The sequence below is a fragment of the Hippocampus comes genome, unplaced genomic scaffold (assembly GCF_001891065.2).
Source record: "Hippocampus comes isolate QL1 unplaced genomic scaffold, H_comes_QL1_v1.1 scaffold85, whole genome shotgun sequence".
Classification (NCBI taxonomy): domain Eukaryota; kingdom Metazoa; phylum Chordata; class Actinopteri; order Syngnathiformes; family Syngnathidae; genus Hippocampus; species Hippocampus comes.
The window spans coordinates 150,328-163,293 of record NW_017805540.1 but is presented as its reverse complement, the minus strand read 5'-3'; the positions used below and the strand labels follow the sequence as shown (position 1 = coordinate 163,293).

The window sequence follows — 12,966 nt, the reverse complement described above, 5'->3', positions numbered from 1 at the left end:
TGGAAATGATACATAATAAGGGCAAAAAGTCTTCAAGAAATGAATGTTATTTTCACCAGATTCCATTCAAATTCACTTTAATTCAAAATTTGGCATGAATAATTTGATTGGAGGTTATAAAGTACATTTTGTCATTTGATGGGAATTGGCTTTTATTCAACCAATTTGACATTTCGTTTCATGAAACTAAACGTCTTCTTTGTTTTAAGTAAAATGGCTGCATTTAAAAACGTGTGGAATCCTCGGGGCGGCGGGAGTGCGGTCGGCTCTCCGAAAATCGGTTAACAGCATGATGTCATCGCAAGAGCCGCAGGAAGAGGTCCTCTATAAACTCCCCCGTGGCTGTATGGGCATTCAAGGACTTTCCAAGAGCAATTTGGAAAAGTGACACTCCTCAGTCCTCACTTGTGAGCAGTGCTCACTTTGCTCGACTTCATTGTTTATTGTATTTTCATATTCTACCAACGGGATGGCATCGCCAAAGGAAGACTTCTTACGGAGGATCTTTCCAGCTCCGTGCTGCATTGCGAAATTACATCTGTAACTGACTCATTGGCCCCACAAATGCTCAGTTTGTGTCATCAGCAGACAGGATGTGAAGCTGTTTTCACTGAAAATACGGCACCGTGACGAATTTATTTCCCGTAGTCAAGCCGTTGTACCACCTAAGAATGTTCCTTCCCGTGTGCCCTTTTTGATTTAAAGCTGAACGGACACTTGTTTAAAATGGATAATCATTCGAAAGGATCTGGGAAGGCTCAGTCTGCCACAGACTGATGCAGTTTCCACTCCGAGTTTGTTCAAGTGATTTTCCGTGTTGCCGTGCTGAGATTGTGAAAATGAGACTGATTTAACATGGGTTTGTTTAATTGTGGGGATACATTAACCAAGCAACCAATACAAACCAGATAAAACAAACAAAGGAACACTGGAGACAGAGCGCGGCGTGCTGCTTGAGTTTCAGCAGCCTTTTAGGAGAACATGCCTGATTGTGAGAAGTTGTCGCATAGTTTCCGTTGTGACACGACAGGACATGCTGGTTTATTGAATTTCCTGACATGATCATACAGTAAACACTCAGAGCACTGTAAAGTCAGCATTAGTCACTCAACCGGAGGACCCAGTAGTGCACAACAGCAGAAAATAACTTTATGGGGGGCTAGAAATTCCATTCCGCAGTTTGTGTAAGAGCTTATCGAAGGCTTCACAAGCACCAAAGGCCACATCAGGCTGACTAGTCAACTGTTGATTCAATATCAAACGCAAACCACTCGGGAGAGAAACGAAAATGCCTAAACACTTTTGTTAATTTGGATTCAGAATGCTTTTGTTGGACATTTGTGTTTGGTAGATTTCTACTTTTCTACTATCACAATGCTTCATTCAAATACATTTTGCCTTTGGAAAGCCAGTCAAGTTTTTTGTTATTGTTTTGTTTTTTGTACGAGTATGTGCGCTGCAGCCACGCAAAATTTGCCAAATATTCATTACAAATGCCGAAAATGTAGTCTCCTTTGAAAAAAAAAAAGGAATTGACAAATGGTCAGGAGCCTCCGGAGTGTATGCAAGCACGCATCCCTCGCTGTGCTGATCACCAGCCTGGTCATACTGCGGTGGGATATCAGTCAATCCCCTTAATGTGGTCGTATTTGTCACACCAAACCTGATCCAGGTCACTTGAGTCAATATGGGAATGGACCAGTATCACTTTGCAGCTAGAGAAACAGTCAGTACCATAAAGCAGAACATAACCTAACAGCATGCCACTGTGACGCATACATCGAGTCAACACATATCTAATGCCATGATAAAAAAAAAAAAAAAAAAACATTACATGTAAATATAATACATTGTACTCACCAAGCATACTGACTATTAAATGTATTCAGATGTTCAACTACTGATGTGTTTTGCTACGACACAGATGAAAAATGTTGACTTTACTGTTTGGTTAAAGAGACACCCCCTTTGCTAATATATATATTTTCAGTTGTGTAAGTCAGGAGGCTCTGGACATGTTAGAGTGACATCGCAGTCCATAGAGGCCAAAATCTGATTGGACAAAAAAAAAAAATAAATCAAACATCCTCATGGAGAAGAGTCTGTTTCATGTAACAAACATAAGACTTGGTCGGGTTGTAAAAGATGATGAACAGAGCACTCTGGGTGCCAGCGTTGTCATCTTGGCGAGTGGAATTCCATCCCAGACTGCGGCATTGCTACAAGTTTGCAAAAAAGCCATCTTATCGCTTCATATCGATTGCCCTCATTAATGACAAGACTATTTTTGTTCAAGCGATGAAGCTTAAAAAATAGCAACTGGAGAAAAATATGTGTTTGCATAGGCAGTGAAGAGCTGAAATCCCGGTGCAATGGACAAACTCAGTTGTCTGCACATCCCTCAAATATGTGTTCTCTGTTAAAAATAAAACAAACGGGTTTTATAGTGGGATAAAATGTACTGACAAGATGTAACACAGACATAATATACACGAATATTATGCTTACACATCTGCAACTATGCTGTACACTGCTGTTCTGTAGACAGGATTACACATGTGACAAACGACATTTTCCACACCGTTTTTAAAAAACTCTTTCCACTGGAACAATTAAGATGAGGTCTCTGACGTGATATTTCAGGGGAACAGCGAGGAATAATAAATCCTGTTTTGTGTATCTCTTTTAGCCGTAAAGCCCCAAAACTATTTGAATGACTACATAAATAATACATTCGAACAGCTGGGCGGGAAGGCAGCCATAAAACATTGAGTATTGGAGATGATTTAAATTTTCCGTCATATTGGAACAAAGTTACTGAGAGCATCAACACTGATATTTATGTTGTGCATCGGGAAGAAATAAATCAAAGATATGTAACTTTTTAGCAGTAAAAGAGTAAGTCCAAAAGCAGGAGAGGAGGCCAAGAAATACTCCTCTTCCGTAAAGAAACATTGTGTTCTGTGAGAGGTTCGTACATTAAATTCAAAACAGACCATCTAAGAAGAGCATACATCCATCGCATGTGTATATTGGCACAATGGACCTTTTAAATTCTTAAAAAGCGTATTTTTTAATATTTTGTAAGCCTAGTTGATTATGAGAACAAGTGAGAGGGAGAGAGAGAGAGAGAGAGAGAGAGAGAGAGAGAGAGAGAGAGAGAGAGAGAGAGAGAGAGAGAGCTTACACACTCAACTCGAATTCAAAACCTTGCGCTGTCACATCAAGCAGAGGTAAGACAGCCAAAATAGAGAAAGAGAAAACGAAACTGGCATTGTGCTGCTATCTAGTGGTTTGTTGGTTTCATACATTTTGGGGTTTGGGTTTTTTTTTTTTTTACTCTCCTGTTTCGTTACCAGCACATAAAAATGTGAAGCTAATACTGGATTATTAAACAACGTGTGTTTAATTTATTATTTTTTTAAAGTAACCTAAGCGGTCAATGTTTTTTTTCGTCAAAGTCTAATTGGCTGCATTACATACTGTATACTGGAAACACGAAATGGTGATTCGAATCTATTTTAAGACAAAAACCAAAAAAAAAAAAAACTATGAAACCCCCAAGTTATAAAAGTCGTTGTTTAATTTTGCTGGCATTTGCGATAAAGGTTTAGACCCACCCAAAAGGGTCGCTGGGTGATGACGCATTTGTATGGCTCCTTGTACGCTATGGCATCTCATGCTAGCGAGCTTGAAATCGCGAAGAAGAATTTAACTGATGCAATTGGCGATAATGTAAAACAGTGAGTTGACACTTACCTTATGGTGATGTGAGAGTTTGCTTGGGTCGTTTGAGAGATTCGAAGTCATTTAGCCATCCCTTAAGTATGAGTAGCTGCGTGTGTGGCTAGCCTTCACACTGACGTCGGCGGCATTGCTTCTTCATTCATGTCTCATATTCAAATTAATACCACCCTGTGTTGATTCATTGTCGGGCTACTTTATTGTTACGAGACATGTACTGGTAAATGTAAAAGTGTGAATTCTGGACGTGTGAAATCCCCATAATGTGATTGTTTTGCACCACAAGTCTATACCCCGATAAACTAGAACCTCAATAAAAAGACAACTGTAAAATCTCTTAACGTGCCGTTCAAAACTAACGTGATTGCAGGTTAAGTTACGTGTGTGTTGATTATCTGCCCATATGCAGTTACTGGGCAAACCTGAAACTGTGGTTCAAGCAGAAGATCAGCAAGGAAGAGTTTGATATTGAGGCACGACGTCTGTTGGCACAGGAAAATGGTTTGTACATTATCAATAAATATGATGCTTGAGTTTTTTTCCCCAAAACAATTCTCCCAATTTTCACACACATTCTCTCTGTGCAGTCCATGTTCACAATGACTTCCTCTTGGCAATTCTGACACGCTGCCAGATCATTGTCTCCACTCCTGGTTAGTTGAATTAATCATTTGTTTATCTGTGGCATGCTGTGTTGGAACCGTTTGATCTGCATATGTACAGCACATGGTTTGCACCAATATTAATTCATATTTGTCATGACGATGATTTCTGCTCCATCATTTTCATTAGACGAGCAGCTTTTGGCTGCTCTCATATAAGGTTAGCTGGAAAAAACGGGAAATATGGCAGTTGAGACACCGCTGCCACATGTCTTAAAAATAATGTACAAAGTTTATCTATATTTTTCTTTCCTCCAGAGGGCGTTGGGCAGTTACAGTGGCAAGGTGGCTCTGCTTCTAAGCCAGGCAAACCTAAAGGAAAGAAGAAATGTTCCTCTAGACAGAAATTTGACGTGAGCGTTCCATTTTAAGACCCTGTGTATGTTTGGTTACACCCCACGACTAACCGGAGTGATACAAAAATCAGATGAATGACATTTCAGAATAACAATCAGTTTTCTCATGTAACCTATGCATCCCATTTGGTCCATCAGCATCGTTTCCAGCCTCACAACCCTCTGAGCGCCGCACAGCCATTCAGCCCACGGGATGCGGTTGGTGAGGATGAGGAACTCCGACTCAGTGCTCACACTTGGCTGTTGCCCACACGGGGTCAACTGGAGGCCCGCATGATGGTGACAGCCTTTGAGCTGGGTCTGGATAATATCACGGAGGATGCAGTCAGCGCAATGACCTGTGCTGTGGAGGTGAGTTGATAAGAGATACTGTCACACCTGGCGAGTTTTTGTATGAATTCAAATAATTATTGATCAATTCAATGTAACTGTATTTCTGTGATCAAGTACAGGGAAAATTATAAGAGTTGCTGGATTCATCGACACTTAACATATTTGTCGGACTATAAGGCCCACTTAAAATCCTTACATTTTCTCAAAAATCGACAGTGCGCCTTATTAATTCTGGCTGTGCTTACTGACCTCGCACTAATTTTACGTGATATGGCACTCAAAATGCTGTCAAAGTATTTTAGTCTGTACCGGTAGTAAATACACACTTGTTCTCAATGAAGGGTGAAGACGGGATGTTGGCTTTATCTATTTACTTTCACATTTACATCCTCATTCTCAAGTGTACACGTTTTCCTAATACTGGAACTACAACTACTTCCTGCTTTCATAGCTTAGAATCATGGGAAATGGAGCCCTACTCGTGCAAACCGTTCACTTATTTGTGCTCTATTTTAATAATTTAACTTGACCAGTAACAGATTGTTTGGATTTTATTTTATGATTTGTTTTTACTTAAATTTATGGAGAGTATTGAAGAAATGTATGAAGAGTATTTAAGTATCGAGGCTCCACTAGTCTGTACTACTTCTAGGCTGTCGTTAAGCGAAGGTAGCTGCTGAAAAGTGTGGTCTTGTCGTAAAGATAGTCAAGGAAAACAGGTTATGGAGTAAAATCTTTTCTGATTGTGAGTGCGCGCTTCCACTATTGTTTGTATGGTTTGTGTTTTTTGTGACGTCTTCCTAATTTTAGTGATGAAAAGGGTCTGCGGTCAAATAAAAGTGTGCGCCTTTTTTGTTCAATTACAACTGTGTCATTCCTTGTTGTTGTCGTTTGTTGGATTGTGCGAGGTCTAGCGATGGAAGAAGGCTCTTGTCAGGAATTTCAGGCCCTTCTGATATGTGACAAAGAAAGTCTCTGCTACATTATTAATTATATTAATTAATAACTACATTATTAATAAATAAACATTAACATACAATGCTTCACAAAGACAATGCACCTTATATTCCGGTGTGCCTTATGTATGAAAATAGATGAACATAGAACCGTTCATTGATATTTCACCTGACAATACTGTGCGTTTTACAATCCGAAAGATATGGAATATTAATTCTAGAATCTGTGTCAAGTCTTGGTATTTCAGAATTGTAACAAATGGTTGGAATTTTAATGATTTTTAAGATGTACATTTTGTCATAAGTGTGATTATGCAAATGACAGAGCAACGCCTAATTTGCATTTCTGCTTTATTGCAGCACCATTTGAAAGACGTTTTGACCGCTGTGATTTCCCGAAGGAAAGCATATCGCTTACGGGACGGCCATTTTCCTTATGCTTTTGGCAGTGATGTCACACCGCAGCCTTATCTGAAGAACAGCCTTGCTGCCTATCACAGCGTCACGGAATGGTACGAGCATTGCGCTCAATTGTGGTTTGTGTATGTAACACTGTAATTTGAACCATTTGTTTATTTCCCCCATTCAGCCCCCTTCCAAGTGCTTCTCTCCCCGCTGGCCCGCCGTCTCAAATCTCGCCAGATGAGGCAGAGCAGCAAGCCGTTCACTTGTTAGCTTGCTCTGCCGCCAGCCTCCACACGGCCCTCCCACCCGTCACCATGTTTGACCTCCTGGAGGCCTTACAGGTCAGATTCCTGCACCCGTGTCAACTTCTCATGAAGCTAGTTCAGGGTGAATTTTGTAGATTGAGATCATTTTTCACCAGATGATGAGGGCATGCAGGCTGGCGTTAAACACAAAACTTGCAAAACTCTGAGGATGAATTGTAGTCCCATGGTGGCATTAAGATAAGGCAAGGCACCTTTGTATATATAGCGCATATCAGAAACAAGATAACTCAATTCGCTTCACAAAATTAAAACTAAAACATTTGAAAGCATTTGTAATCCATAAGTGTTAATGATGTTTAAAAATAAACTAAAGAATTAAAAGTAGCTTCCTAAAGTTACAAACAGATCGTACAGTACAAGAACATGATTTTGGAGAACATCATTTTCAAAATGCTTTGAAAGACCTTAATAATAGGTGGAAGCCCGTTTGTGATGTGCGTCAGGTTAAGTTCGCGGACATCTAACTAGCACTACAGTATTTGCTTTTTATAAAGGACCGTGTGAGCACATTTTGACCCAGTTTCCACCGTCTCCCTTATCTGTTCACAGAAACGTGGTGTGACACGCTCAGTGCATTTTCGCAACAGAGCCCAGCGCAATGCATTAAATGTTAATGACTACAAATATTTAAACCATGTGGGCTGTCTGTCAGTCTGTAAATGCTGACTGACAATGATGGGGAAAAGTCAAAAGTATTCTAATTAGAATGCTAATGAGTAATGAGAGTCTTGGCGTTAAAGGGAGTCACAGCCACTGTTGAATTTGACCCGTATTTAGTGTGTTAGCGGGTGTTCATGTCAAGCCCTGATTCTTAATGTTTACACCGTGAGCTATCCAAGTTCAGTGCAAACTCTGAAATCAAATTTTCGCCATAAAGCTACACAAAACTTTCGCTTTCTAACTGGCTTCATCAGATGTGACTAGAACGTTACTTCAAAATTTCCTTTAGAGTTCAGGGTTTTTTTTGGTTTTTTTTAAATGGTGAAGGTATGAACCATCGAGCAGAACAGATTGTGTTTGACCTCAGAATTTCTGCTGCATCACCATTCATCCTGGCCTGCCTTTAATCCACTTGCATGAGATTGTTTTTTCATTTTTTTTTAATTTATATATTTTTTGGGGTAATATTTGTCTGCTCCAGGTTCACCACAGGGTGATGCCCTCGCACACCATGTATGCTCTGAACATGGAGCGCATCCTGTCACGGCTCTGGCATCCCAGCCATGAAGAACTCGAGCAGGACCACGTGCACAGGCAGCGACTTGCCGCCAAAGACGGTGTGCTCATCAGCTGAGATAACCACACAATCCACGGACTCGGTAGTGAAAGATGAACTTAGCTCTCGGGTGGAAATGGACGGGAAGTCTTATGTCCAAGGAATGCCTCCTATGTGGGAAACCTGCACTTATGTTGTACAAAAATAGGATCAATGGACCACGATGCAATAAAGCAATTGGATGGTGGACACGTGACTGTGTCAGCCTGGTGCTGGCAGATTTTCACTCTGCTCCACCAGCCTTTTTTGGCAACCAATTGCCACCTAGAGTTGCAGTTCTATAGTCAGACTGGAGTTGAAAGTGTTTACTTTTAGAATTTAGCAGCTTCTTTTGAGGTTGGGCAGTGGTCATTTTTCAGGGCTGAGGAGCCGATGACACATATGCGCATTTGATGCCCACTGTGGTACAAGTATAATTTGAGGAGCGCTATTTTACAAGTCCAAAATGTAACCTACAAATGCTCCCACACTAAATTATAGCATTTGTTTTGTGCATTTGACTTGTGTCTTACTTCAATGAAAGATTACCCTTGGATGACTCTTTACAAAAAAAAGAAAAAAAAATCTCTCAAAAGGGGCAAGGTTCCAATACCACTTTGATTGTCATTTGCGATACTAAAAGGTATTAATCAGCAGAATTCAAATGGATGTCACACTGTGAAGAAAATCGAAACATCAAACAATATTTTGTACTTGAACCAAAAAAATTATACTTGGAAAAAAGATGTGGCCAAAGTTTGAGGACTTATACATAAATAAACAGTGTTGTGAAGAAAGACTGATTAGCCAAATCCACATGCCAACATAAATTAACTAAAAGCACAGTTCACCTGATCCTTTTAAGAGCTGCCACTCAAATGCAGTCCTTATAGCGTGTTTGCATGTCTGCATGTGCTTCTGAAAAGGGCCCAGACTCTGCTGCTTTCCCTATCTCGCCTCTTCTCAATGTATTTTGCAAGTTTTCTGAAAATATATACAGTTTGATTTCGGTGACCAAGTAGGTGGCCTGATGTGTGTGCATGGCGCTTCAGCAGTATGTTATGCAGTGCCAATGATGTTATTTTTTTAATATTTCTTTGGTCCAAAACTTATTTTTTATCATTAGTTGTATGTGCAAGGAATAAAACCGAGGTCAGTTTACGTTTTTTTCCCCTGAAACATGTTCTTTCATAAAATCATGTAAAAGTGAGTTTGTTTTCTAAGTACAGTACTGTACTTTATTTCTACGGGACAGTGACTCAGAAGAGTCTTCCCAGTGTGCCGAAGACTTTTACCAAATATGGCATGTCGCCACTCACTTCCGGTGCGCGGACGTCCAATCAGAGCTTTCGCCGAATTCCAAGCTTTGACGAAACACACTGCACTGGAGGTGATTCACTTTCCTCGCGGCTTGTCACCCGATGCGATCCTTATTAAGTTGAAATATAATATCGAATGGAACTGTGCCTTCTGCGACTACCACTGTTTTGGAATTGTACTGTGTGGCAAGACATTTGCTGGTTTATATTGGACGACATTTTCCGTAACTGGGAAGTCAATTTATTTCTTTACAATATGTTCTATTCGCTCCATCTAGTCCAATCACAGCATTGTGGTTCATTTTACGTTTGTGGAATATAAATTAAGCAGCAAAATCCACCCATTTTTATCCATCTCATAGCCCTTGCTGTCGACTGAAAATGACACTACCGTTCGTTGCTTTGGGCTCAAGTTACGACCAACCATAGCTGGCCCGCTTTCTGAGTTTGGTCATGTGACATTTGCAAGTTGAGCTTTGATTGGTCCAGAGCCATGATCAACTGAGGTGTCATTTTCAGTCGACAGCTAGTGGCTAAATAGTCGACCCGGATGGACAATAACAGCTGGATTTTGCTGCTGAATTCATATTCCACAAACGCAATATTAATGAGAATACCGTGTTTAGACGAGCGAGGTTTTATTTTGTTACTTGTCCTTGAAATAATTTATTTCTTGCTAAATTCTATATTCATAAATATAAATTTGTCCAGTCAAAATCTATTTTTTTGTGTGTTTTGAAAGAACTTGATGTGTATCTTTTTATACTCGGTGCTACAAACAAGAAAGCTCTCAAAAATCGTGCTCTTATTGCAATGTTTTGAGTTCCTTTTGTATTTTTCTCCTGGGTATGTAGTTGCCAGATTTGAATAAATTGTTCATAATTTACAAAAAAAAGTTTCTGCTCCACTTACTCCATGCATCTCAAGTCCAGTATGAAAGATTTATGAAGAACACACAAAAGCATGGTTGAATCCAACATTTTATTTTGTCATCTGTACAATTGTGAAGTGCTCAAAAACGGCGTACAAATATTCAATGTCTAACATTAGTTACACCTGACCTGCATCCCAAAAGTTGCATCAATGTGAGGATTAAGAGTAAGTAAGGCAGGTAAAGTCAGTAAACGTTTCACACCTGAGTGCGTCAAAGGTTAGACCATGTTAGTGTTTCTGTACAAGTGCATCTAATGTGTTATTTATTGCAGCATGTTTGACATCATAGCATCATATTGGCTGAGTAAAGGGTTTGCGGATGCTCCCACGTCAGCACTGGATGGAGTCTAAAAACACTAAGAACCCCCTTAAAGGATGTTTGTAACAGTATGATGTCAAATATCATCTGCGTGTGGCCCAGGTTCTGCGTCATTCATCATTACAAATCAGCATGTTTACAGAAAAGCTGGAAGGAGAAAGTGCCTGAGCTGACGACCATTTGGACGTCTTCTGGCCACTCTGAGTTATTTGGTCCCCCAAGACATGTCCCATCATGCAGCACCCTTGCCAGGAGTCTAGAATGCCTGAAGCTGCTGTGTCAAGATGAGCTGACAGCCGCTGTTGACGTGGTCCATGACCTTTTGTTTGAGCAGAGCCAGCTCGTCCCGCAGGATGTTGGCAGACGATACCAACTCTGTGTGCTGGTTCTTGAGATTTTTCACTCTGTCCTCCAGACGAGATATTCTCTCCAGCTTCCGTTTCCGGCACTTGGACGCAGCCACCCGGTTCCTCATTCGCTTCCTTTCCGCCTTAATACGCTCCTGACTTTCCATGTCGATGGGAGAGAGCGGCGGCGTCTCGCCGGGCATCTCTGGCACCGTCTGGGGCTCCTCTTTCAGGGCACGAAGCCTCGAGTGCGGCGCCTGGTGATCCACGTGGGGAGCCGGTGGGGGCGCTGGGTAGCAGGCGGCGGGTGCGGGTCTGTCATTGGATCCCAGTACGGGCCGGTTGAAATTGGCCAGATTTGTGTATTCGGGGGGTTCCGGGGGGCGCACCGTGCAGCTGTAAGTGTTCTCGCCGGTGTCGGACGCGGATGAGCCGGAAGCCATTCCGGTGGCCTGCGGCGCCTCAGAGTGGGCGGCGCTCATCTGGTGGTAGTGGAGCTCAGCCAGCGCCCTCGCGAAGCCCTCGGCAAAGCCCTCCTGCTCATCGGTGATGTTCTTGGGACAGATGAATTGTGTTGGGGTGGGGGTCGTCAGGCCCGTGCACGACTGTATGATTAACCGCTCTAGCTCCGGGGAGGCCAGCTTCAGCAGACCCACATCGGGCGACGTGAGGATGTCCAGGGCCTTGGTGCCCAGCTGGGGTTTGAAGTTTCGTGGATCGTTTAGATTCAGAGTCATAGATTGTTTGAGGGCTTTTGTGTTGAAGCCGTACACCCTCGCCCCGTCCTGGTGAGTGTTCGAGGCGTTCACGGCGTCGTCGTAGAACGTCGCTTCCATTTTCCCGGACATGAAGTTGTGTCACTTTACGAGAGGAGTTCTCACCTTGAAAACAGTCCACTGTTTACATATGACTTGCTATCTCTCGGCCTTGTGACAGAGGAGTCCGCCTTTTGTCTAAGGTGAAATCACTTGACAACTTCGCGTCCCGAGAAAACTTTTCTCTCTCGACCCGCACGATCGTCGGTTAAAAAAAATAAAAAGGCGTCGTTTCCCCGCCACCAACAACAAAATGTCCGAAAAAATAATCCTCTTTCGATTGATGCTCCTCCTACAACAGAGAAAACAGTGCCTGATTTGGGATAGTACTTTCGATCACTTCCAACGTGGAGACGAACTTTATCCACCTCTGAGCTGCAGCTCCTCTGAAAATAACGATGATGTCAGTTCTAAGCGTTACGATTGGCTGGAGCGGATTCGTCGGGTGGGGTCTATCTACTGACATGGGGGTTGCTCCGACAACAGGCTATGTCCCCGCCCCCCGCGCTGCTTTATGGGATTAGGTAATGCAGACAGTGGAGCAATGGACTCTGGGATTACGTATGTGTTTTTGAATAATTAGTTACCCGCTCAATCGTTACTGAAACGCTTCTTCATGAACACGAGCAGGCAAGTTAGCCTTTCACGCGATGCTATTGGAACATATTTCTTGCTGAAAAATCTGTAGGGTTTTCAACATTTTTATGGCACACACTGACTGAGTTACATTTTTTTCTGACTCCAATACGTGGCCATTTTATTCCTTCTGTCCCAAGTGATTCCCAACTGGTGGGTCGAGACCCAGGTTGGGACGAGAGGACAAGTTGTACTCACATCCAAAATACCGGGGGGCACACAACATTCTAAAGCAGGGGTGCTAACATTGATTCAATCACAAAGCACATGTGCACATGTGCTTTGTGATTGAACAGGTTATATTGGTCAAACTACATGAATGAAAAAGGGGTGCAATGGTAAAATTCTGATTGGGGGCATAAATACAAAATGGTTTGTGTAAACAGGAAGACATTTAAAGATATTTGAAATGAAAGTACAAATAATGGCATTTATTCTTTGGCTCTATCCGAAGAGCCTGGGAGAGGCTGATTTGTGTGTGTGTGTGTGTGTGTGTGTGTATATATACATATATATATATATGTATGTATATGTGTGTGTGTTGGCAGATCTGTGTTGTT

At 41.8% G+C, this 12,966-nt stretch overlaps 2 protein-coding genes across 2 annotated transcripts; one reads left to right on the top strand and one right to left on the bottom strand.

Annotated features, from left to right (window-relative positions):
• Window positions 1-3,613: 3,613 nt before the first annotated feature.
• On the top strand, window positions 3,614-9,198 carry tada1 (transcriptional adaptor 1). The gene is made up of 8 exons (XM_019879151.1): window positions 3,614-3,743; window positions 4,154-4,245; window positions 4,332-4,397; window positions 4,665-4,759; window positions 4,901-5,113; window positions 6,412-6,563; window positions 6,641-6,797; window positions 7,924-9,198. Exons 1-8 carry the CDS (start codon window positions 3,640-3,642, stop codon window positions 8,074-8,076), a joined length of 1,032 nt encoding a protein of 343 aa, XP_019734710.1. The 5' UTR covers window positions 3,614-3,639; the 3' UTR covers window positions 8,077-9,198.
• Window positions 9,199-10,318: 1,120 nt separating this feature from the next.
• LOC109521335 (transcription factor AP-1-like) lies at window positions 10,319-12,186 on the bottom strand. The gene has a single exon (XM_019879152.1). It carries the CDS (start codon window positions 11,801-11,803, stop codon window positions 10,865-10,867), a length of 939 nt encoding a protein of 312 aa, XP_019734711.1. The 5' UTR covers window positions 11,804-12,186; the 3' UTR covers window positions 10,319-10,864.
• Window positions 12,187-12,966: the final 780 nt, after the last annotated feature.

Bases quoted from the DNA above. Each gene is read 5' to 3' on its own strand.
- tada1 (XM_019879151.1), top strand. From the start codon at position 3,640: ATGACGCATTTGTATGGCTCCTTGTACGCTATGGCATCTCATGCTAGC. The intron at 5,114-6,411 runs GTGAGTTGATAA...GCTTTATTGCAG, and splicing joins CAATGACCTGTGCTGTGGAG to CACCATTTGAAAGACGTTTT. The intron at 6,564-6,640 runs GTACGAGCATTG...TCCCCCATTCAG, and splicing joins TATCACAGCGTCACGGAATG to CCCCCTTCCAAGTGCTTCTC.
- LOC109521335 (XM_019879152.1), bottom strand. From the start codon at position 11,803: ATGTCCGGGAAAATGGAAGCGACGTTCTACGACGACGCCGTGAACGCC.